This window comes from Etheostoma cragini, chromosome 11 (genome assembly GCF_013103735.1).
Source record: "Etheostoma cragini isolate CJK2018 chromosome 11, CSU_Ecrag_1.0, whole genome shotgun sequence".
Lineage (NCBI taxonomy): Eukaryota > Metazoa > Chordata > Actinopteri > Perciformes > Percidae > Etheostoma > Etheostoma cragini.
In genome coordinates, this window is record NC_048417.1 from 14,754,028 (window position 1) to 14,780,040 (window position 26,013).

The 26,013-nt window shown below is 38.5% G+C and overlaps 2 protein-coding genes across 6 annotated transcripts in view; both read right to left on the reverse strand.

Annotated features, from left to right (window-relative positions):
* zak (sterile alpha motif and leucine zipper containing kinase AZK) overlaps positions 1 to 20,863 on the reverse strand; it is a 30,068-nt gene extending 9,205 nt beyond the window's left edge. Inside the window, exons 1-10 of one of the 3 annotated variants that reach the window (XM_034885026.1) lie at positions 19,254 to 19,553; positions 18,964 to 19,145; positions 16,732 to 16,819; positions 12,011 to 12,112; positions 11,138 to 11,203; positions 11,017 to 11,045; positions 10,359 to 10,496; positions 4,222 to 4,308; positions 1,692 to 1,766; positions 1,486 to 1,592 (exon numbers count right to left, since the gene is read on the reverse strand). In XM_034885026.1, the coding sequence (XP_034740917.1) occupies positions 1,486 to 1,592; positions 1,692 to 1,766; positions 4,222 to 4,308; positions 10,359 to 10,496; positions 11,017 to 11,045; positions 11,138 to 11,203; positions 12,011 to 12,112; positions 16,732 to 16,819; positions 18,964 to 19,145; positions 19,254 to 19,359 (980 nt within the window). In that variant the 5' untranslated portion in view covers positions 19,360 to 19,553. Of the gene's footprint in view, positions 1 to 1,485; positions 1,593 to 1,691; positions 1,767 to 4,221; positions 4,309 to 10,358; positions 10,497 to 11,016; positions 11,046 to 11,137; positions 11,204 to 12,010; positions 12,113 to 16,731; positions 16,820 to 18,963; positions 19,148 to 19,253; positions 19,554 to 20,658 lie in introns of those variants that run through there. The other 2 variants (XM_034885028.1, XM_034885029.1) reach the window with 2 other exon arrangements.
* Positions 20,864 to 23,085: 2,222 nt separating this feature from the next.
* rapgef4 (Rap guanine nucleotide exchange factor (GEF) 4) overlaps positions 23,086 to 26,013 on the reverse strand; it is a 30,952-nt gene continuing 28,024 nt past the window's right edge. For 2 of the 3 annotated variants that reach the window (XM_034885025.1, XM_034885024.1), the window contains exons 20-28: positions 25,577 to 25,674; positions 25,100 to 25,225; positions 24,816 to 24,994; positions 24,627 to 24,717; positions 24,502 to 24,552; positions 24,217 to 24,304; positions 24,020 to 24,084; positions 23,859 to 23,913; positions 23,087 to 23,686 (exon numbers count right to left, since the gene is read on the reverse strand). In XM_034885025.1, the coding sequence (XP_034740916.1) occupies positions 23,562 to 23,686; positions 23,859 to 23,913; positions 24,020 to 24,084; positions 24,217 to 24,304; positions 24,502 to 24,552; positions 24,627 to 24,717; positions 24,816 to 24,994; positions 25,100 to 25,225; positions 25,577 to 25,674 (878 nt within the window). In that variant the 3' untranslated portion in view covers positions 23,087 to 23,561. Of the gene's footprint in view, positions 23,687 to 23,858; positions 23,914 to 24,019; positions 24,085 to 24,216; positions 24,305 to 24,501; positions 24,553 to 24,626; positions 24,718 to 24,815; positions 24,995 to 25,099; positions 25,226 to 25,576; positions 25,675 to 26,013 lie in introns of all 3 variants that reach the window. The other variant, XM_034885023.1, reaches the window with a different exon arrangement.

Sequence of the window (26,013 nt, forward strand, 5' to 3'; positions counted from 1 at the left end):
TATCACATTGCCCTGAACATTGCAGAATTCTCTTTTTTTTTTTTTAACTGTTCTATCCAGACAGTTGCAAGATGGACAAGGAAATGACAAGACTGGCCACAATGGTCTGATAGAGAGAGTAGTAGAGAGTATTAGTTAGATAGAGAGTTTGTTTTACAAGATATTTAACTGATATGACTCAGCTTCTTAGACAAATAATTACTTCACACAATACCGGATATTAATTAAGTGGTTGTAAGACATAGCAACCATTAAATTATATCAGCTACGTTTGAGCTACGCATAATATCAGTGATTGACATTTGATCTTTGTCATTACAAACAACCTACAGTGCAGTCTGTAAGTACTGGATTTGATAGGAAACTGATTTAAGATAGAATACTTGCATCACTATTGACACACCCATTAGCCACACTTAGTTGTACTTTGTGTTTAGTTCGACTTAGAAAATGTTGGCATGTTATCACACTAAACTTGAATTGTGACCATGGTAAACATTATACCTGCGAAAAAGGATATCAACATTATCATTCTGACCATGTAAGCATGCTGATATCAGAGTTAAGCTCAATGTGCAGCCTTACATAGCTGCTAGCATTGCTGTCGACTCTTAGGTTTGTTTTACCGTACATACCCCCAAGTACTAAATTCCTATACTGTGCACCAAATATGTACTTGAGCATTCAAGCCAAAAGTTAGCCCTTTAACCATAAACTTATAAATTTGAACTATATGCTCTACCTGTTCCTTAGTAAGTTATGGGTAATGCAAATCGGCTAACTGAGAAAAATAGCAACAAGCCCAACAGATCTCATTGCTCTGAGGTCAACACAATATCTCTCCACCCTTTCTGGTGAAGCTACCGCCTGCTCTTATCACCATCAAGCCTGTCCTTCCACTTTCAGCCAGCTATAGGCTTATAGTATCAAACCTGTTGAGTTATAACAAATGTGTCTTTCTGTGTTACACGTTTTCAGTTTCTGTTTTCCAGCAGCTAGATTCACTGCAACCTGCTCCACCTGCAGATGGCTGCCTGGACATGGTGCCACCAGCACAACTTCTGAGGAAAAACCTCAGAGCATAGACAAGCCCCGTAGAGAGGCAGACAGAGAATAAAGTAACAGCTGAGACTCAGGCTGTGCTGAACATCACCAAACCTCCAGCTGCTCATACAACCCAATTAAACACTTCTACTTGAAAAAGATGGTGATTATTTTTAGGGCCTTATGGGTAAAGAGAGGAAGTATATCCAGATGGATGATTCTTTGGAGGTTTTTATGCCTTTATGTAGCTATCAGTGTAATTATTAAAGATCTATATGCACAATCTCAAGACCTTTTTTGAATCCCGGCCCCCGTCAGCTACATTTCCACATCATTCTTTGGAAACAGTTGCACATTTCCTTAGGCTGAGGCAGTATATTGGTGAAAAAGGAGAGTTATAAATACGTTTACTCGGCCTGGGAGAATGGCTGATCAGATTACCTCCATTCAGCCTTGTTGTGAAGGAAAGAGTTGCACTGTTGAGGAAGTTGGCTGTCATTAGACATGGACTCCAAAGTAGAGAGGATCTGCTTGAATATTGGCCTTTCCTAAATCAAAGAAAACACAAACATTTGTATGTGTGATTCAAATGGAACCATATATATGTTGTTAATTTGCAAAATAACGTGATTTAGCGGATTACTCACTTTTGGCTCTGTTGCCCAGCAGTTCCTCATGAGCTCAGCAAAGCTGGCAGGACAGCCACTTGGGATAGTTAACCTCTGAAACACGTCAGATGTAGTGTGAGCTGAAGGGGTGCTGATTTAAAGGCATAGTCTTATACACATATTTACGTTCTTGCTAAAAAGCTTAAAGCTAAACTAATCTAATTTGCTAATCAGTTCTGTTTCTGATTGTTCATATTCCTAAATGCCCTATTGTATGTAAATTGGGAAGCTGATTGGAAAATATAGAAGCAAGAGCTGTGCGTACAGTACAGAACGTACAGTACAGGACAACATTTGGGACACACATTCTCAGTGAATGTATTTCCTTTATTTTCATGACTATTTAAATTGTAGACTATCACTGAAGGCATCAAAACTATGAATGACCACATGTGGAATTATGTACCTAACAAAAAAGTGTGAAATAACAGAAAATATGTCTTATATTCTAGTTTCTTCAAAGTAGCCACCCTTTGCTCTTCTGATAGCGCTGCAAACCCTTGGTGTTCTCTCAATGAGCTTAATGGGGTAGTCACCTGAAATGGTTTTCACTTCCCAGATGTGCCTTGTCAGGGTTAATTGTGCCTTATTAATGGGGTTGGGAGCATCACTTGTGTTGTGTAGAAGTGTGTTGTGTAGAAGTCAGGAGGATACACAGCCAACAGCCCTATTGGACAACTGTTAGAATTCATAATATGGCAAGAACCAATCAGCTAAGTAAAGAGAAACAGGTGGCCATCATTACTTTAAGAAATGACGGTCAGTCAATCAAGCGCTGCAACAAAACAGGCTCACATGAGGACCGCCCCAGGAAATGAAGAACAAGAGTCACTTCTGCTGCTGAGGATAAGTTCATCCTAGTCACCAGCCTCAGTAATCGCAAGTTAACAGCAGCTCAGATTGTAGATCAGATGAAAACCACACAGAGTTTTAGCAGCAGACGTATCTCTTGCATATGTTAAGAGGAGACTGTGCAAATCAGGCCTTCATGGTCAAATAGCAGCTAGGAAACTACTAAGGAGTGGCAACAAGCAGAAGAGATTTGTTTGGGCCAAGAAACACAAGGAACAGACATTAGACCAGTCACACAGGAAATCTGTGCTTTGGTCTGATGAGTCTAAGTGTGAGATCTTTGGTCCCAACCGCCGTGTCTTTGTGCAATGGAGAAAAGGTGACCGGATGGATTCTACTTGCCTGGTTCTCCGTGAAGCGAAGGAGGAGGTGTGATGGTGTGGGGGTGATTTGCTGGTGACAATGTTGGGGATTTATTCAAAACTGAAGGCATACTGTCCCAACATGGCTACCACAGCATCCTGTAGCCACATTCCATTTGGTTTGCGTTTAGTTGGACCATCATTTATTTTTCAACAGGATAATGACCCCAAACACACCTCCAAGCTGTGTAAGGGCTATTTTACCAAGAAGGAGAGGGATGGTTTGCTGCGCATCCACAGTCACCGGACCTGAACCGAATCGAGATGGTTTGGGGTGAGCTGGACCGCAGAGTGAAGGCAAAAGGGCCAAAAAGGGCTAAGCATCTCTGGGAACTCCTTCAAAACTATTGGGAAACCATTTCAGGTGACTACCTCTTGAAGCTCATCAAGAGAATGCCAAGAGTGTGCAAAGCAGTAATCAGAGCAAAGGGTGGCTACTTTAAGAAACTAGAATAAAGGACATGTTTTCAGTCATTTCACACTTGTTTGCTAAGTACATAATTCCATATGTGTTCATTCTTAGTTTAGATGCCTTCAGTGATAATCTACAATGTAAATAGTCATGATGAAAAAGAAAACGCATTGAATAAGAAGGTGGTTCCAAACTTTTGGCCTGTACCTATAGTCACAATTGCTTACCTCTCTGTAAGAAGGACTTAACTTATGAATTGTAAAACATGCAAATTAGACTGCTATAACGAATATAACTGGTTGTAGAAGATTCTGGATTTGCTTTCTATGGAGAATGCAGCATCAACCCTTGCAGACTAACCCTTGTTGCTAATAAAGCAACAACTTGACTGTGTAGTGTTTGTGTCACATGAATATAAGTATTTCATGAGTATTTGTACCACCCAACCTGTCTTCAATATATATGTTATTATTATGTATGTCTTGCATGTATGTCTATAAATGTCTCTTGTGAATTATGTTGTTGTTATTACCCTTATTATTTTATTTTTATGTCCTGTTTCTTTTGGATAAAAAAAAAAAAAGGTTTCAATAATAAAAAAAATATATAAAAATCTAATCATCTGGCTGTAGCTTCATATTTACCTACGGACACAAGAGTGGTATCAATCTTCTCAACTACCTCTTGACAAGACAACTAATAAGAGTAATTCCCAAAATGTCAAACTATTTCCTCAACAAGATATTTTACACATAAGATCCCGAGCAGGGACATACAACACCAAACTGTTGATTCAGTGTGAAGATCTGGACAATAATGAAGCCCCAGTTCCAAGGGTCAATAACTGTATATGGTATGTACACGTAATCACACACTAGAGCACCTCGTTTTTCTCCACCACGAGCCAGGCCACTTGTAAACCTTCCAGGCCTTTGAAAGGTATCTCACGGGTGAGCATTTCCCAAAGCACCTGTCACAGAAGTCAAGAGATAATGTCAGTAAACAAACAAAGTGATAATACTGTAAAATTGTTGCATGCATGTACTGTATATGTATGCTCTGTCAACATACACATTTATGAATCTTCTGTTTTGCACCACTGCGTTAGCTTTCACAGAATATATATTGCTGAGGGGATGAGTAGCTTTTATGTGTTTCTAAAGCATGCATAATCATATCTGAATAAACTTAAAAAAAAACCTTTCTGCCTTTCTTAGAGGCCAAATGCAACATTCAAAATAGACAAAAAGATTCCCATAATATCGGAAGTACAATAACAGTACTCCCTTGATAATTTAGGTGCTTTTCAATTGGTATTTAGCAGTAACATAAATCAGAAATCAGAAATAACAACCTGCGTCAACATCAAATTAGATCATGAAAAGGTGGATGAGAGCCATGCAAAATCCAGAGCCAAGGGCTCTACTGTATATGTGTACCATATTTCTACCTTTGCCAGCTGCCTCGTATTACATGTACGCATTTTACTCTAGAAAACAGCTCCTCAGAAAAGTGTTTGAGGGGGAAAACTGCATATTTACTGTAAATCTGCAATCATGTTATCAGTAATTTACTCTTGTATTAGGAAATGCAATTTATAAGCAGTTTTTTTTTGGAAACTACTTCCAAAAGTCTTTAGACAGAAACTTCATAAGACTTTCAAAAAGAGGAAAGAAACAGAAGGTTTCTAAGAGGCTATATTTATGAAAAGGTCAAAACTACTTTTATTGTCTACTTACGTTGAGAAAGAAATACAGAATCAAAAAACTCAGAGGGACTGGTTGACTGACAGTTGCTTTTTTAAGCCCTGGGTGACTTAAATGCAATTTCTACAAATGTACTATTGAATAATTTGATTCAGTTTTAATAGGTTTGATTTTAGGATATAAATCAAAAGCATTTTTTCTTTCTTTCCTTGTAAACCAAAAAATATTCTATAAATGTGTCAGGCTGTGAGTTTCACTTGTCAATCATTCCTTGTGTGATCTTTGAAAGAAACAGTCTTAAGAACGGTCGTAAACTTTGCCGTGGATACTTTGTGTAAAGAAGCTGAAAGTAAGTCGTATGGGGCCAGAATACTCCATCAGAGGGGGCGCTGTCGAACATGGGTAGAGAGTAGACGCGTCGTTACCTGTGGACTTAGTCTGTGGATCTCTGAGCCAACAGGACAGCCGGGGACAGCAGGGATTCTATAGCCAGATGAGGGACAACTCTGTCTGGCTTATTTATGTAACATGAAAGCTAGCGTTAGCTAACTAGCAGCCATCCCGCTTCTAAATACTGTAAATACCTTTTAATTATCTAAACACTTTTAACAGTCAAACTGAAACACTGGTGGTGAGTTCCAGGTCCTGCAGCCGCAGGCAGACCGCCATCAGTGGGGCTCGGCCAACGTGGAAACATCGCTAGAAAGCTTCACTGCCGACCTCAACCTGATCTGATCGGAGCTCCAGCGGGACAAGGGGAGCTCCAGATCCGGTAGCAGCACCACAACCCCCCTGGAGCCCACTTATAAATAAATACTTTGAATTTAAAAGGCACACATTATACCCACTGATGGCGGTCCGTCCGCGGCTGCAGGACCTGGAGCTCAGGGGGGTTGTGCTCACATCACATCTATGAGTACAGTTTTTATTTTTTTTACAAGCTCTCAAATCCTATTCTACAAGTGCTCAAGATTTTTTGTGTGCTCACGTTGCATCTACGTGCTCTCACATTTAGCACCATATGCCTCTGACCGAGGTAGAAGTTAGGGCTAACAAATCTGGAAAATATATATTGATTAAGGGGAAACTCTTTGGGGAAGCAGTCTCTTATCTAAATGTGTATGCCCCTCCAGTTTGTTCCTCTGATTTCTAGACAAAGGTACTTTGTTTTTTCTCTGAGTGGATTGTTGAGTCTTCAGTCATAGCTGGCGACTAAACCCGTGCTTAGATAGAGCTAGTAAAACTGTACAGTCTACTATAGGGCAAGGTCGATCTCTACTCAGCTGCTGCATGAATGTATATTTCATCGACACTTGGAGGACCCTTCACTCCACCGATCGGCAGTATACAATTATTCAAAAGTACATAAATCATCCTTCAGGATTGACTATTTTTTACCTTTAAATGTGCCCTTCAGAGGGTTATTTCTTGCTCTGTTTGGCAATATAGTTATTATTGATCACACACCAGTGTTTTTAATCATGTCCGGCAGGGCTCAATGCATTAGGGGTCAATGGCACTTTCCGAACCATGTAGTTAAAAATCCCAATTTTAAAACATATCTTAGCAATCAGTTTACTTATTTCATGACTGAAAACAGTGCCCCAGATGTACTGTATCTCCTAGTTTACTTTCGGAAACCGCTAAGGCTGTTATTCGGGGCTCTGCTATATCATTTTCAGTAAGTCTTAAAAAAAACAGAGCAGAACAACAGCTTCTTGAGGAGCAACTAAACAAATTGCAGGGATAATTTAACCTTAAGCCTTTGGAAGGCCTGAGGCTCCAAACTGACACTACCACAGCAGCTCTGGACACTCTTCTATCTAAAGAGGCTCAGAAATCCTTATAGTTCGGTAAGCATAGGAAGTATGAATTTGGTAACAAGCCAAGCAAGCCAATTTGATTAAGGGAAATGCTGGCTCCCAGGCTATCCCACTTATAAAGAACAGGGCTGGTACAAGAGTCCATAGCAACAAAGATATAAACAACTCGTTTCTTGATTTCTATGAACACGTACACAATCCTGAATCAGATCACAGTTGAAGTGGAAGTGATAGAGGCTATCAGTGACTTACAAAATAACAAGGGCCCGGGACCTGATGAGCTGACCCCTGAATTTTATGTAGCTTTGGTGACCTGTTGGTTGACCCTCTTCTTATGCTATCCCATTCCTTTGATTTTGAGGTTCTCCCTGACACTATGATGGATGAAAACATTTCCCTAATTTTTAAGAAAGGAAAACCCGCAGATGAATGCACCTCCTACAGGCCAAGAACCTTGCTGGACGTAGAGCAAAAATTATTGGCTAAAATTCTGGCTAAGAGGCTTGAGGGTGTTCTCCCAGATTTACAGTGGACCAAACTGGGTTCATATTGGGTCGTAACTCAGGCAATGATCTAAGGAGACTATTGAACCTCATACAGTTGGGTTCAACGTCAAGGTCCAAATCTCTCGTCATCTCCCTTGACGCACAACAGGCCTTTGACAGGATTGAGTGGCCCTACCTGCTTGGTGTTCTTTCAAAATTGAGACTATTGAACCTCATACAGTTTGGTTCAACGTCAAGGTCCAAATCTCTCGTCATCTCCCTTGACGCACAACAGGCCTTTGACAGGATTGAGTGGCCCTACCTGCTTGGTGTTCTTTCAAAATTTAACCTTGGGGACAACTTTATTAAGTGGATCTCTCTCTTATATGCTGCCCCGGGCCTCAGTTATTACAAACGGCCTGAGGTCTTCCCCGTTCTTGGTAGGACGAGGCACTAGGCAGGGTTGTCCAGTCTCTACACTTTTATCCGCCTTATATCTGCCATGGAACCCTTAGCGGAGGCAATTAGATCTGATCCTTTGGTGACAGGCATCGAAGTGGGACCCGCATGTCCTAAAATCTCACTCTATTGTGACAATGTCCTCCTTTACCTAAACAGTCTTCTCCTTACACCTGTCCATTTGAACCCAGATTGTGCTCCTGGTTTGGCCAACCAAACCTTCTCAATGTGTTTTATTAGGGGTATAAAGACTGTGGGTGACTTGCTGACAGAGGACTCTGTGTTACCTTTTAATCTAACTCCTGTCGGCTGTATCGTGGGGTTAAATCCTAAAGCAATGGGTCTTGGCTCCTCCAAATTAAGGCTGTTGGAGGTGCTTCTCTTTAATGCAAGGAGATGCATTCTTCTACTGTGGATTTCAGGATTCTATTCCTATGATTTTACAATGGACTCAAAGTATGTTGGAACTTCTCCTATTAGAAGCTATTGGATTCTGGCTCAGAGGCATGCTTTTTCGAAATCTGGGAGGATGGTGCATGGACCCTTCAGAGTGGCCTCTATGGTCTAGCATGGTCTGAGATCTCGAAGGGGGATCCCTTTCCATAAATATATTTCAAAAGGGGCTATTGACATTACATTTTCACCAAATATTAGTAACAATCCAAGTTCTACATACATACAAACAAACCAAAATAAATAAGTTCAGAAATGATGTGTAATAATGTGAAACAACACAGGGAAAAAGTATTGAACATGCTTACTAATCTTGATCTTCAGTTCTTTCCATAGATTTTCATAGGATTTAAGTCAGGTGCTTGGCCGGGCCATTCTAGCTGCTTTATTTTCTACTTTCTTTGAAACCAATTGAGACTTTCCTTGGCTGTGTGTTTGTGATCATTGTCTTGCTTAAATGTCCGCTTTCGTTTTATCTTCATCATCCTGGTAGATAGCAGCAGATGTTTGTCAAGAATGTCTCTGTAAATTTGCCCATTCATCCTTTCTTCAATTATGTGTAGTTTGCCAGTACCATTTGCTGAAAAGCAGCCCCACACCATGATGTTCCCACCTCCAAATTTCACTGTTTGTATAGTGTTTTTAGGTTGATGTACAGTGCCTTTTCTCTTCCAAACATGGTGTCTATTATGGCATTCAAACAGTTCAATTTTGCTCTTATCTGACCACACTATATTCTCCCAGTATTTCACTGGCTTTCCCAAATGTTGTGCAGCAAACTTTAAACAAGCTTCAACATGCTTTTCTCCAGCAATGGAGTCTTGCGCGGTGAGTCTGCATACAGGTCATAGCGGTGAAGTGCATTACTTATTGTTTTCTTTGAGACAACAGTACCTGCTAATTGCAGGTCTTTTTGAAGCTCTCCTCTAGTGTTTCCTTGGCTCTTGAACAACTCTTCTGATTACTCTTTTCACTCCTCTGTCAGAAATATTGCGAGGAGCACCTGGTTGAGGCAAATATATGGTGAAGTGATTGTCTCTCCACTTCCGTGTTATGGCCCCAACAGCGCTCACTGGAACACTCAGAAGCTTAGAAATACACCTATAACCAATGCCATAATTACGTTTTGCAACAATTAGGCTACGAGTGTCTTGACACAGCGATTTGCTTTTACCCCTCATGAAACGTGTCTTGTGTGACACCTTGGCAATGAGACCTTTTTGTATGCCATCAGTTGATATAAATTTGCACTGACAAGGGGCTGGATTGCTTTTTAATTACTGATAGTTTTCAGCTGTTGTCTTGGCTTTCCGTGCTTTTCTGCACCTCCCTTTTTTTGTGTGTTCAATTTTTTGCCCTGTGTCATTTCACATTATTACACATAACGTAATTTAGTAACTTAGTTATTTGGTTTCTCTGTATGTATGGATTACTTAAGTTGTTACCACATCTGGTAAAAGTTCATGACAATAGCACTTTTGGAAATATATTTACTGAGAAAAATGGTGACATGTTAAAGACTTATGTCACCCGCTGTATATTTCCAGATGACTTGCAATGGCTACAGTAACTCGTTTTGACTGACTATGTTGAGTATGCCTCAATTGTGAAAACCTTCTTTTATTTTATTTTATTTTTATGTTTTAAATTACTTTTCTGTTGTCTAGTGGTTGTTTTTTTAAGAAGTTGCGGGTGGTCTTAAAGGAGGACTTCATTCTATACTCAATGGCTGTCTTCCTTTATGTTGTATGTGCCCCTTGGAAACTTAATAAAGTTGTTCTTAAAATATGAAAATAATATCTTAAATAATATATAAAAAAAGAAAAAAGAATACTCCATCAAAACTGATTGTAGGAGAGCAAGATATTAGACCCCTAAAAGATTTAGGAGACCTCTGAAACTCTAATTTGGTAGCAGAAACCAAGTTGTAATACTGAGGAACATTTGTGCACAGAACTTATTCTTCATTATAAGAATAAGGGCAATTGTCCAAGACACTATAACTCAGATGATTGCTGGCTCTTACTCTAGGCAATACGTGCCAAATCAGCAATCTACAGAGAATGCTGCTTTCCCCTCCTTCTTGTCACTCACCACACCATAGGAGAAGGTGTCACAAGTCTCAGACACAGGCAGGCTCTGAATCACCTCCGGAGCCATCCAGGGAAACGTGCCCACCAAGGACATGTGTGTTGTGTGAGTCAGGAACTTGGATGCTCCAAAATCACAGATCTGAAGTGATGCAAACAGAATAGAATCAACCATTGCAACTAATTCAAAATGTGTATTTTGCCATCCATAGCCACCATCAATGGTTCAATCTACTTATTGTGCACTAATCAAACCAGCAATGCAGATTTCTTTTGGCTACTGAAACCTGCACGTGTGCATCTGGTGGTGATGCTGTTGTTAGTAAATGCTACAAATGTGGGTATTACTACAAAACTGCTATTTTCGTCACTGCAATTTGCCAAAATCTGTTCTTGGCGTTTAGCTCAATGATACATCAGGTACAGGGAAGGATTAGGGTTATCAAAATAACTATAAGGTACATTATATTGCTATGAGTTTTTGTTAAATCTCCTTTCTACTAGTCACATTCCCCAAAGCACCTATTGAAAAGTTCTGGGGTTTCTCGAACAAGCTAAGTTAATTACTGCCCTCTTGTGTCCACATACTGTAGGTAAATAATCAGTATTTTATGCTGATGTTCCTTTCAAATTCTGAGAATAAAGTCATAATGAAATCCTACCTTGAGAACCTTGTCTGCTGCCACAACAACTGCAAGACAAAATAAAAGTATGTATTCACTTTAAAGTATATGTAGCATAGTTTTGGAAACAAAATAATATTCTAGAAATCAAATCGCTTACCATTCCTGGACTTTAGGTCTCTGTGGATCACCTTAACGGGGGCCTCTGAATGTAAATAATGCATTCCTAAAATGAAAAATAAAGAGACGTTTTTCAGAAGGAGATCACTTGAAACTCCTATATACAAAGGGTGGCTCTGATCAATCACATAAGAAAATAATGCATCTTTGTTTGAAAGTATTTGTAGAGTAACAATGAGGGAGTCCCAGGGCTGCTTCAAGTAGAAAACCAAGGCTCATTGACTCATTATTTATATTTCCATGTAAAAGTACACCTACAGACCCTACAAATACTAAAGTACATAAACGCTGGTGTGGACATAAATGACTGCAACAAATTAGGGCTTAAGGAGGAGCAAAGTCAAACATTTTGTCTTGCCTTGTAATACGTTTTAATACTGTCCAAGATATGGCTGTTTCTTACCAACACTTCTGATTTAACCAGCTGACAATCTCGTTTTCAGACCTCTCTGAAAGTGTCTAAGAAATTGACTAGTTAAGATACAACGTGCCAAACGGTTTTCAAGGTGAGCCAATGAACTCTGAAACTCTTAACATCAATGCAGGTGTTTGTCAGGGTTCAATCTTGGGTGGTATCAGTTAATTATTGTTTTTTTTCTATTTGTTTCCAAATGACAAATGTATCCAAACTTGATCTTGTGCTTAATGATTCAGTTTTTATTGCATCCAGAAATCAATCTAAATCTTGTATAAGATGAATGTTATATTTAAGTAGTTTTTTCTTTTCTGAAAATATTTTTCCACATATTTCCTTTAAATGTTAATAAAATTGCCACATGTCTTGAATTTTGGATAGCTAGCAAGCTGTCTTTTACTAACATAATGAAGGAGATTAAACAGTTGTCACATTTACCTCTGGCCATCTCTGTAGCCCATGTCATGATTTGCCCCATGTCCATTCCCTCGCTCTCATCGCTGGACAGGTAATCATACAATGATCCACCACTCGCATACTCTGTAAAAATAAATGTGATTATGTTTTATGGAATTGACAGTTTGTGATGGTTAAATTACTTACTGTGACAAAACTGTTCTTGGGAGGCGTTAAATTATACATATGAGTGTAGTATGTGAGAGCATTATGTGAAAACAATTGAACATTGAAATTCTGCCAGATGACTCCTAGAAGCCAGCTGACAGTGTATTGTTTACAAAGTGCTCCTGCCAATGACCTGTTGCTGTGGATGAGCTCAATTTATCACTAACTGAACACAGTGAGCAACCTTGTTAGCTCAGGAGTCCACACTTTTATAAACTCTAATCTAAAACACAAAATAATAGTCTTTCATAATAGTCTTTCTACTCTGTTTCTAAAGTTTTAAACACTTCAAATGGGGCACTTCTTATAGGCATTGACAACCATGTAGCCTTTTGCAAAATTCCCCTCACAAAACTGACCAAAGACATACAGATAAAGATTTTGTTTAACACAAAGCATATGAAGAACAGGCAAATCAATCTTTTTGCTATCTGTAGACAGAGATCTTGTTAGGTAAAGTGCTTGTATATAGATAAACAAGCACTATCATACCAGTTAAAGCAGCAGGAAACCTCTGTTTGTTCATAATAACCCAATCATGATCCAACACAGTAATGTAAACATGCAGCGGCGCCAAGACAGGATTTTAATTAACAATCATAAAACACACCAATGACTTTTATTATTAATCTGGACTTTGCATGGATTTTTTATTAACATTGGAAAGCTGACTGACAGCAGACCTACAAATAAGATCATCTCACTTCACCTGTGTGTGCAAGTAAACACATTTAACACATCTAGCAACATTCCACAAATAATATCCTGCAGCTCTGTTGCAAACTTCTCTTTCGTTTTAGCATCATGTCCCGATTCAGAGAGAATTATTCTTGTCATAACAGAGTTTAAAACAGCTTGTGTGAAACAGCAAACCCTTGCAGACAAAGCCTTGCAGTGTATCTCACATGTAAATGTACCTTTACCCTAAAACAATAACTAATTCATTAGGTTTATGAGGCGGCTGAGTGACAGCAGATATCGTAAACCCATGCAGGTTGACATAGACAAACGGGATTCTCAAATAGATTGTAGATATTGGCTGTAGAAAGAGGGAACTGCCTAGCCTGATGATGTATGTCAACAGACTGAGGCAATTTATAACAGAGCTGATGAATGTGGACATGGCTTGGTCGGGATGGCCACAAACATTTTTTCCTGTATCTGGTGGTAATTAGACTCTGCTTCGATAGATAGAGACACCAACTGGCCCCTTGACAACAAAATCTTCCTCTTTTACAGCTGCTGCTAAGGGGGCAAGAGGTTTGTGTTAGTGGTCATAACTGCAAATGCTTTCACCTAACTGTTAACGACTATTACTCTCACACACAGCTAGCACATAGAAAGCATGGTTTGCATTACGTTTAACGTGAGTTTCACATGAGAGTGTTCTGCTCACAATAACCTTAATCTTCCTACTGAAGAAAATAAAACCTTTGAATGCGTGATCTGTGCAAAGTCACGTGTAGTGACACATGTAGTGACAAGGGACATCCAGTAAGTTACCTGGTGAACGAGGATCTACACCAGCACGACATGCAGCTTTGTGAATGAAAGAAGGGAAACTCTGTAGAGGCAGCAGTTGCCCAACTTTGTCAGTGTCCTTTTGTAGAAGATGATGTTCCATAATATTATAGGCAGAATTTTAGCAGAGTCTTCCCAGAAAGGACAATTATTTCAGCCTGGTGATAGAATACAAATCTCAGTCGTGGAGGTTATGGGTTGACCTGAGATGACTGTAGTCATGCCATTGATGGGTGTGTCACACTGGGAAAACATTTTAGTGGGTGTGATGTGACAAAGAATATATATCTTGATGTAAATGACAGGACGGTTATATCTAGTAAATAAGAGTAAAACTGAAAAATAATATGTGTTTAAAGAAAGTTTTTTGTTTTTTTTTGACTGAGGAGTGTTTTGTTAAAGTATTTTCTTTTTCAATGCTGATTTTGTTAATTGAATGAAGACAACACAACTTGGAGCATTGGTTGCTTTGATAACGGCAACACAGTTTTGTTGTTTTTGTCACCTCTTCCCAAAACCTGGCTTTTTTTTCTAACAATTTATCCAAATAATGGAAAGTAGTAGAGCAATATTTGCATTTTTAACAAACAAATGCAGGGCTACTTCTATAATATCTTTACAAAGGTAATAGATTTCAGAAATAGAAATACAGAACAATGATCTCTCTGTGTTTATCATTCACCATTTACCCTTCAAATAGCCCACATCAAACACATCAAGTCATTTTTTACCAGATAGATACTGTATCACCAAACATGCTTGTTTGTTTAAGTTGCTGCTTAAGTGTTTTTAATGACTTCTAGGTCTTGTTCTTATGGATTTTGAATGCATTTAGTATAAGGTGCTTTAGCTAAAGATTCTGTCAATACATGTAATGTTTGTAACAACACCCCTGACTGAGAAAGAAACACATCTCAGTTTACTGTATTAGATGAAACACAATGAACACACTTGATTTATTCAGGAAAAATGTGAACTACGTGTTTCATTGACCACAAGCACAAAGAACATCTTTCATGTGTTTGAGCTGGCTGTGGGATGTTGTGTATTGTCCTCATAATGGAAGGAGGTGATACTCCCTATTCAGGACGTGAGTGAGGGCTGCTACGACTTTCCCTGTCAGCGTATTAATCTTTTTACTGGAAGGAGAGCGATGTTTGAGGACAAGACATTGAAATGATGACAATGACAATGACAATGAAATGACTCGGATCACAAGGTTTCCCAAACATGCAGTAAACCCTGAATGTCACAGACATTTTAATAATGGCTGGCACTGTCAAACAGAAATGGTACTTCTTCATCATATCTAGTGATGGTCAAATGAAGCTTCGCAAACCACTGTTTTTCATTTCTGAGCTCACTAGATGGCGCTCTCTGTTCAACAAAGGGTTGAAAACACACTGAATTGCCATTACATTAACCTTTTTGTTTGAAAAGAGAGCACCATCTTGTGAGCTCAAAAAATAAAGACAGTGGTTCGCAAAGCTTCATTTGACCATCACTAATCATATCTCAAGAGGCTCAGAGGTTTGGCCTTTGATGCAGAGTGAGTAAACATTTCAGGAGCCTGTAACACAGCTTCTAGTCTTCATGTAGGCTTTAGGTGGCTGGTGCGCTGATGTTTCACTGAAAAGAGTTTAGTTTTTCTTAGAAAGGGAATTAACTTGGGAAATGTTTGCACTGCACACTAAATCTCAATTGCATACAGTGCTTAACTGCTTCATTAATTGATTAGCTGATTGACAAAAAAACACATTGGCAATCATTTTGAATCGTTTTTCAAACAATACATTTAGCTGTTTCCAGTTTCTGAAATGTGTGCTTTTTTCTGCTAATTTATATAATTGTTAATTCAAAAATATTTTGGGTTTTCTGCTGTTGGTGGGACAAAACAGGGGGTTTGAAGCATCACCTGCTGGGTCCTGGAACATTGCGATAGTCATTTAGCCACAAATGTCTTTATTTTTTTTAGGATTAAGTTTTGACATTGTACAGGTGATAGAGAAGCGACGGACAGGAAACGAGGTAAGAGAGAAGGGGGGATGAGTTGCACAAGTTCCACATATGGAATTAAACGTTTTGGATATGAGGCATGCACTGTAACCTTCCAGCTACCAAGACGCTCCTGTCCACTGTTTTCTGACATCTTACAGACAAAAAAAATCCAAAAAAAAATCCAAACAGTAATTGACCGATTAATCATAATCGTGATAAAAAAAGTAGTCATTTCTTGCAGCCCTTGTTACATATAATATATGCTGTAATTAATTATAATTAACCTCTGATTTGTTTGTAATTTAGTTTGTTTTTTCTTATTTTTATTGCTTGTTGTTTTTACAGTTTTCTGGTCTTATTTTGAAAAATTGTACTCTTGTGAAGCACGTTGTGACTTTGTTCTGTAAAAGGTGCCATTTTGAATTGATTATATTGAATTAATAATAATATATTGTATAATAATAATAATAATAATAATAATAATAATAATAATAATATTGTTATTATATGGAACATTATCATCAGTACAGCATAAATTAAAGAATTAAAAAACTCTGCCCGAAACAAAAGTGCCGGATGACAAAAGAAGCCAGTTGATTGTCTTAAATCCAAATGCAAAAGAACAAGGGGAGATCAGTGCTATAACAATTAGACAAACAAAACACCAGCAGAAAAACTTAAATGACATCTTCACAATAAAGTGAAAGTTTGTGCAGAGGCATTGAGGGCCCCTTGCCACATGAGCTGTATTCTTCTCAGCCTATAACCTGAATACACAAAAAGGGGCACACAATTACTGTATCAATGTGTGCACTTCCTGAACCCTCTGGCATTCACTACTGCTTCCATAGAAACCGCTGCACCATTCAGTGTTGAGCAAACTGCAACTGATGCAAACAGATTCAGCTGCTGCGTTTTGAAGTAGCCTGGCAACTCTGTTGTACACTGATTATCATTGAGACATACTCTATTTATGACACAATCATTATGAAGGCTATAGATTTAAAACATCTTACCGGTGACGATTCCATAGTTGGGAGCTTCAACAATCGCGCCATAAAATTGGATGATGTTACGGTGGCTGAGGACACTGAGAATTTCAGCCTAAACAACAAACACACAAGAGGAAAACAACTTTTTCACGCTGATGGAGATTGATATGTAAATGTATGAACATCAGTATATCAATGTCTAAAGAAGCAAGTGTCTGCAGCTATGCTAACGCACAGCAGTGCTTTGATCTAAATGCTAATGTCAGCATGCTAACATGCTCACAAGAAGAATGTTAACATGCTAATGCTAAGGAGGGTAAATGTTTACCACATTTACCATTTTAGTGTAGCATGTTAGCGTTTGGTACTCAAAGTACAGCTGGGGCTGATGGGAATGGCATTAGTTTTGTAGGTATTTGGTTATGAACCAAAGTCCTGGACCAACCAAAATTCTGACATGATGATGCCACTGGAAGAAAAGTATTTTTTTTACCAAATTACATTTTTTACACACCTACAACATTAATCTATCTTATAGTTGTTGAGACATTTCACAAAAAATTAAAAATGTCACGATGACGCTAGAGAAAAAGTCAGGGGATCACCAATGTAAGTAATATGCATCCCCTTGGGACTATAAATGTCTGTTAAACATTTCATGAAAGTCCATGAAATATTTGACATATTTCATGATCCAAAGTAGTGGACCGTCCTACAGAGCCAGTTTGCTAGCATGGGGCAAAAAGTATATATAAATATATGGTCCAGTGTGTTATATTGATTTATTACACATCTGTGTTAAATACTAGATTGTGTTTGATGAATTATACATAATTAAAAATACATAGTTACAAATAACATGAAACAAATCACATTAAAAGACATTTGACACCCACTCAGCTAGGACCAAACGCCAGAGTAAAAATTGTGTCTTAAATGTATATATAGTCTGCGCCTCTCAAATATACAATGGAAGGTTATTGCAGAGGATGGAAGCACCCACGCAAAAACTCGATCCCCTATACGTTAAGCCTAGCTTTTGGGACATCCAAAAGCAAGTTGTTGGTTGACTTTAGTGTTCTAACTGGTGTGTAGTGATGTAAAAGTTCAGCCAAAGCTTTGAAATCAAATAATAAGATCTTAAATCGATCCTGAATTGGACAGGAAGCCAATGAAGAGAGACCAAGACAGGTTTTATATGTTTCCGTTTTCTTCCCGTACCAGTTAAAATGCGACATCTACACTGTTGAATATCGCGATACCAATATTATTTGCAATAAACAGAAATGTAAGTTTATTTAGTTCTGCCTTGCTGCTGCTTTCAGTATTCTGCAAAATTACAGAAAATGTTGTTGAATTTGACTTAAAGTATTTATATATTATTGCATTTGAGGTTAAATTGCAGATTTATTTCCACCATCCTCTGTCTATCATTTTCAAGACCTTTAATAATAAACTACAATAAACTATCGTAAACTGTGCAAAATCTCTATGGTGTCTTTTGGAATATGTAGCAGCCTATCACGATGTCAATTATTAAAATGTTGATTTTAAAATGATTTTATTGACATAAAAATGATAATCAGATCTGCGTCCATAGAAACGACCTGGTATTCAAAGCAGCGGTCTGCTATTTAAAAATAACAGACGGTAGAAAGCAGTATTTGACCAATCAGAATTGAGAATTCGACAGAGCTGTGTAATAAATGAGTATAACATACACTGGCCCAGAACGATGTGAAACCATTACTAGAATGAACAGAAACCTAATAAAACCAATCCATTTAATTTTAGTCAAACACTGTAATTAATAGAACAATTGGTTCAATGTGAAAGGATTACATTATAATTTTCACTGAACAATCATCTCTTCAACACTTGAGTGAAGTTGAATGGATATCTGTAATCTTTTACAATTTCATAAAAGAAACCATGAATCACTTTCTGAACATCCTATCACAGGCCAACAACTACAACACAATTTGTGCGAAAAGATTTTTTTTGTCTGTAAGACAATGAGCCTGAGCTTTCAAAGAAATCTCAAGAACAGTCTCTGCTGTAATTTGGGCCGAATACATTCCTTCATTTGGCAATACTGTTTCTTTCATAGCGAATATCTAAAAGAGGGGGTGTATAATGACCATGAGTGCTGGGTACAGAAGTCACCACATCGGGCTAAATGGGGTAGCAATTAAAATGATTACTATACTGACAATTAAAAAGTATATGAAAAGCCCAGGCAATTATGACTCCTACCTCATTTTCAATCTTGAGCAGTTTCTTCACTGCCACCTCTTTGTCCTGGGAGATCCACCTGGCTCGGTACACACTCCCAAAGCTGCCGCCGCCACAGTTCTCGTAGAAGTGGATGTCATCGAACCTGATTTGCACGAAGGAGGCGCTTGGAGACGACATCTCATTATGACACTCAGCACCAACTATGATGGAAGGAAGGAAATCTGGTTCAACTATGTCCCGTAAGGTAAAACAAACGTACTTCTGCTGTGTAAGACACTTCAAAGAATAGCTTTACTCTAAAACACCACCTTTGAGACTGTGACTGCAGGTTAGACGAGACTCCAACATGATCCAAAAAGGGGCCACTGAGGCTGATTCTGCATGTAGGGATATCCCTGGATTTAGCACCGTCATTTACTGACCATCTCTTTTCCACACCCTCCTCATCATCAGCACCAGCAAGCAATGAGCTCAGGGTCCAGGCTCTGCTTGTATAAGGATGATGGCATGCCTGGTATGCTGTGATCATGCAGCCAAAGTCACACACCATTCCAGCATGGTCTACAGTGTTCGGTACAAGTAAGGCCACAGACAAAGAGTGCAAAACATGGATTTTCTCAGACTGTTGTAAGACAAAAACATAGAGAAAACCTCATATTCTCTAAGGCCATGCTTGGAGTATTTGTATAAACCAGGGTTAGAAATGTAATGCTCCCAAACTGGACTCCACACAGCTTGATTATCACATCATTTTGTTTGTCTGTAAGAGCATAAAAAGCATCTTATAAAGGATATAATTCCATCATTACCGGAAATTGTAGCTCTGTTATTGTTCATAGGTTTTCCATTTTAAAGCAGAGCAATTACAGCTGTTAAAAGGCTGCTACCTGGGTCTTCATCGGGATTGCTATCCAGCCCAGCAGGAAATGCCTTCATTGTCACAAAGGGGGGCCATTGCTTTCTGCTGATTTACGTGTATGTATGCTATACTTAGCCTCACAACAATCTGCTCAGTGGACCAGCCCACAGTAGCCAATTTTCCGTCCACTCAAGAAGCCTGAGTTCCTGGGATATGGTAGCACTCCTGCTCTCCTTCCTGCTTGTTCTCACTTAGTAGCAAACACTGCAACAATAACAGCCTGATAGCCATATGTCAAACCACAGGTAGGTACTGTAATCAAAACCAAATGAAAAATAAACCACACAAAGCCAGCAGATAGTAAGTTGACCTGTCAGCTATTCAACATCCTAACTGTCAGCAGCGTGGTGAAATCTGAGCACAGACACATCCAGATGTTGATATCACAATTTTAAATAGCAACCAAGGGTATTACAGTGCATGGTTAAATAGCCTTATGATCATGCTCTGTGTGGCTTAGGTTATTGGGATAATTTGGATGACTAATGTTACATGGCTTTATAAAGACAAGATGCACCGCAAACATTTCACAACATTCAAAAGCGAAAAAGCTTCAACAATGAAGAGAGTTGAAAATAACCTGCATTTCTATTACTATTACTGTCAGTATTATTATGACTGTACATATTATAATCTCACTTTAACAGAAGCCCCCTAATAAACACTGTGTTATGCCACACACCCAACAGCCTGTTCTTAGACTGTTCTTAAACACATGGATGCCAGTAGGCTACTTTGTGAACAGCCTACTGTATCTAACTTGTACATTTTGACTTTTTTTTTTTTTTACATACCGACATTAAGTGCGAAGTTTTCGTCTTCAGAGTAGCTTGTCGTCGGTGCACGTTACAAACGTTTAGTAAGACGCTCGGAGAAGTTCAGAGTTCCGGTAAATCTCATGTGACGTTATTTCTGTTTCACTCACTCCGCAGTGGTTTTACTGGTTGCACAACTTCAACCAGCAACAGTCAACACTGACTGGACTGGACTCTCACACACTCACAATCCTGATGACAACAGCTCCCCCAGCCGGACCAAAGTGGGACTAACTACAAAGTCCTCCAATGTTGTTGTTTTCCTACACCGACCTGGGACTCTGGTGCTCAACGTGTGGTCCGCTGACCATTCGAGGTCCCCACTAAAATGCTGTAGGTCCCTTAAATGTGGAACAGCACTGGACCTTTTATTCTTCTGTCACATGTTATTGGGTTCATTTTTTGGTTTTAATGTTCCCCTCGTTTTCTTTTTGTATTGTGCATTGTACGTTGATGCTTTGTATGCACTGATTAGCTTAATTGCCTTTCCTAGTTCCTGCTCATTCATAATAAACTTATTTTTTCGTGGAAAGTAATCAATTACATTCACTCAAGTACTGCACTATAGGTACACTTTTGAGGTGTTTTATTACTTTAGTTAAGATAGAATATATTATGTTACTACAATATATTTAAGAGAATATTGCACTTTTTACCCCACTACATTTATTTGTTTATTTTACATTTATTTGACAGCCATACTTAATGTTTACTTCACAGGTTTAGATTTTATATATGTCTACAAAATATCCCCTGACCATTTTATTAGACACACCTACACAAAATTGGTGGATTGTACTATTCTGAAGTTTCAGGCTGAAAGGTAGCATTAGCAGTTAGCGACCGGTTTGCAGTATCTTATTTCAAGCTAGAGAAACATTCGGTACACGTATGTTACTAACCCCTAGTTTCATTTTGCGCTGGAATTGTCCTTTGATGGTCCAGGGTTGGTGCAGGGTGGTGGCTGGGGGTGTGGCCTTGACCAACTGCCACTTTGCTCGTCTAAAAGACATGATGTCTCTCTCTCATGGGTGGGTCATATTCTCTGGGCGACCGAAGCAGAGAAAGGAGAGGTAATGACCTATTTTGACCTCGTAAGGGGCAGGATTCCAGATCGGCCCATCTGAGCATTTATTTTCTCAAAAGCAGAGCAGAATACCCAGTGCTCAGTTTACACCTATCATGTCATTTCTAGCCACTTGGGGAACTCATATTGATGCTAAAAAAAACTCAAAGTAAAATTTTCATGCCATGGAACCTTTAAAGAAGTAAGCTTGTGGCCATGAGATCGCCGGTTCAATCCCCAGACCAACAGAATAAAATCCGGGTGGGTTAGGTAAAAGAGCCGCGCTTGTCCTTGCCTTGTTACCTCTGAGGTGCCCTTGAGCAAGGTGCTTAACCCCAACCGCTCCAGTGGAGCTGCTCAGTGGCCATTAGATCAGCCTGTGGTTTTACCAGGCAGCTTCCAGGTATGAATGTTTAACTGTGTAAATGTGACAGGTTGTCGTTGCAAATGAGAATTTGTTCTCAATTGACTTACCTGGATAAATAAAGGTTAAATACAATACAAAATAAAATACCAAATATACATCAACTGTTAAAGAATGATGTATTGTTAAAGGTTAAGCTTTGCACAGCAAAGTACATAAGTATTTTCTTTAAGTGAATGCACACTAATTTTTTAATGTACTTTTACTTAAGTAAAATGTTGAATGCAGGACATATTTCAGAGTATTTTCACATTGCAGTATTGCTAAGATGAAATTGTTATTGAATTTTAAAAACTATAATTAAGAGGTGAATGCAGTAAATGGGTAACACTGACTTCTGATTGGAGGTTTCTCTCCTTGTGCCCAAAATATTGTGCTCCTCGCCTCTTCATTCCTCTCAGATGACAATATATTGAACAGATTTGTATGAAACTGGGCTCCTAAAATGTTTAGGAGCCGTTATTGCTTGGAAACTTGACAAAAAACTACAAAAGATTATACTATTTTAACCTGGCATGATTATAAACAATGTATCAATGAAATAGCAAAACAAAACAATCATGACTATACGTTGCACAAATACATCGAAAATATTTATTATTTTCAGCACAGAAAAGGTTTTTTTACATTTACTGTATCTCCAAAATACGGAAGAGGATTAGGGCCACTGGTGAAAAATGTATGTGAGTTCTGACTTTTTCCACAGAATTCTGACTTTTTTCTCAGAATTCTGAGATTAAAGTCAAATTTCTCTTTTGTACGGAAGAGGATTAGGGTCACTGGTGAAAAATGACCCTGAGAATAAAGAATAAAGTCAGAATTCTCAGAAAAAAGGAAGAACTCACATACATTTTTCACCAGTGGCCCTATTCTTCTTCCGTACCAAAGAGAAATGTGCTCACACAAAGAAAAGGTAAACCACTCTTTGCATGCTGATACAGTTTACAACACATACAATTTTCACAAACTTAAATATGTATAAATATTGTTTGATACAAAAGATACGAAACAACTGAATATCAGGAATATCAAGACTTTACATTTTTAAAGCATCACATAGTGTTTACATCTGAAATGTTATTCTGATAAATGAGATACCCCACCAAAAATTGTTAATTCCTTTTAATTGTCTCTCTTCTTTGACTTGGAGATGATGGTGCAGCACAGAGTTATGAGAGGTACTTCACCCACCAACAATTACTGCTGTTAAAGCATCACAAATTACTGTAATAAAAGGCTTAACAAGTCATGCGTCTGAAACAATCCCTTATTATCAGTTATGTCATTAGGCCATTCATATGATTGCCTGTGTTGGAGTAAATTCATACCAATGCAAGCGTATGTCATAAAATGAAGCAGCATCAGATTGTAACATTTCTGTCCCTGAGTGGTTTAAGACCTGCGGGGCTCAAGTCCATGAGAGAGCTGAGATAGCGTCCTTTGGTTGTCGATCACGTTGAGTTGACGTACATAAGTCCGAACTTCTGGGTTCTTGCTAGCCAGAGGTGAATCTGGACCTGGTTAAATGAGTGATGGATAAGTAAAAATGTTAAAATGAAATGAATTCCCTGAAAAATCCACAACAAAGAACTGGAGTCTAATTGAAATACATTATTTGTTATCAAACCATTTTGACTATTTATCCCAGTTTTTCTCGCTATGAAATAAAATTTTGGGATGCACACTCACTAAATGGCTGGCTCCTACAGTATCTCACTATCTTCACAGTGTTAGCGATCATCCGCTGAAAACCAAAGAGAAATGATCAGCAACAGATATCAGCAATTTACTGAATAGCAGAAAAAAAAGATTTACACCAACTGCACCAATCTGCACCTTCAGAGCCTCACCATTTTCTCAAAATTGACCAAATAGTCAATAAACGTCTTGTTGCCCTCGTGAGTGAATGTCATGTCTAGAAAAGACCAATTGTTTAGATGATTAAAGCTGTTGAAGAAGCAATTCAACAACAGAACAACCATATAATAAAGGTTAATATGACATTGAATTCAAAATAAAGGATCATCAAATAATTGTAGTAATTGACCTTTGATTAGCAGCGGCATGAAAGGAATGATGGGAGGTTCCAGCTTGGCAACTGTCAGTCGGTACGCCCGGTGGTTCCTGGACGGGTCCTGTGGAAACAATCACACTGTTCTGAGATCTGCCGTCACCGTGTTAAACAGATCCTTCACAGTGCCGTCCGAGGATGACTCTGCTAAACCCAAACTTGACCAGCTGACAGTGGAAGATATGCTGATTTTGGACAGAAAACACAGCAACTCAAAGATGAGTTGCTGACCTTTGTACAAAATGAGTCGTTTCAACTTACCATGAAGTTTTCAAATTCCGAATAAAACTTCTTGAATTTGTTGGGAAGTTTCTGTGAAAACAGATGCCACTAAAGGTTAACTTGCAGTTAGGATAAGAATCGTTTTGACACAGACAGGTACCCACCTCCCAGGTCTGCCTCAATCTGCACACAGCCGGGTTACTCAGTCCCATAATGATAGCAAAGAAGGCATTCAGATTCCTGTACTCTTTGCAGCTTTAAAAGAAAACATGAAAAAGCAGAGTAGTGAATGAACAAAACAGTAAGCTGGATCAAAGAAAAGCAGAATAGACAGCTAAACAAAGTCCACTTACTGGGCTGCAATCTTGATGAACTTTTTTAAAAGCTGCACCCTCTTGTTAAGCTGAGAACACAGACACATCTCTGTGATCACCCAAAACTGAATTTCATTAAACCTCCTCAGGAACAGGTCCAGGTTCACTGTGGTTTTCTTGACATTTTGCCTCCCAAATGTATGGTAGATGAGTTCAAGCTGTTGGACACCAAAGAAAAAAACTTTTGTGAACAAAATAGTGGATCAACTGAAAGTAAACCAAATTAACTTTAAGTTATGCCACCTCTGGTCTCACAGTCATACCTCATGTACACAGTGAAAGAGCTCCCAGTCATAGGAAGTCATGTGGTAAGCCACATCCTTAGAGCTCATTAACTCAAAACCGGCCAACAGACCTGTAGAGGAACCCTCCTGCTCGGGTAGAGGGGTCTAGTAAACAAGAAATAACAGCCTTGTAAATTCGATAATCATGTAATCTACTGCAGGAATTCATGTTTTGCACTCTTAAAAACAAGGATGCAAAGACCATCTACTGATGATATAGGCCAAAATACATTAAAATGAACATGAAATGAGAAGAAGGCACTAAGCTGCATCTAAAAGTAAATACTACAGTTTGACTTTACAATGAAAACATTCGCATCTATATAACAAATCTGCATATTCAATAGGTTGCTTACAAAACGAAAATTGTGGAAATGTACAGTATATCATATGAAAAAGCTCAGTGAGTGTCTTTTATATGATGACAATGTGCTGTGTAATTAGAAATAAACCCACCAAAGAATCCAACTGATCCCTGCGGCTGGCAAACAACCGTCCATTAATGCTAAGAGTGGAGAACACTGAAACATCATTGGGCTTGAAGATGACTTTCTCTGTAGAGCAAAAAAACACAACACAGAGAGTTAAAAAAACATGCATGTAAGATATACTATATATTTATATAATAATATTACATATATATAGTGGCTTGAATAAGTTTACACACCCATGCTAAAGAGGAATAAATACATCTATTGGAAATTGATCTTAATGCCTAAATTCAAAAAATGTAGGAGGACACCAAATTTCTTTGTGAATTAATAATGCATTGTGTGTGTATATTACCTTTGATATAGCTTAATCATCAGGTCAAAACTTTCCACTTTTTATTTGTACAAATACTTTGCACAACATTGACATTCCTTGTCTACAACTGCCTTTTTCAATTTCTA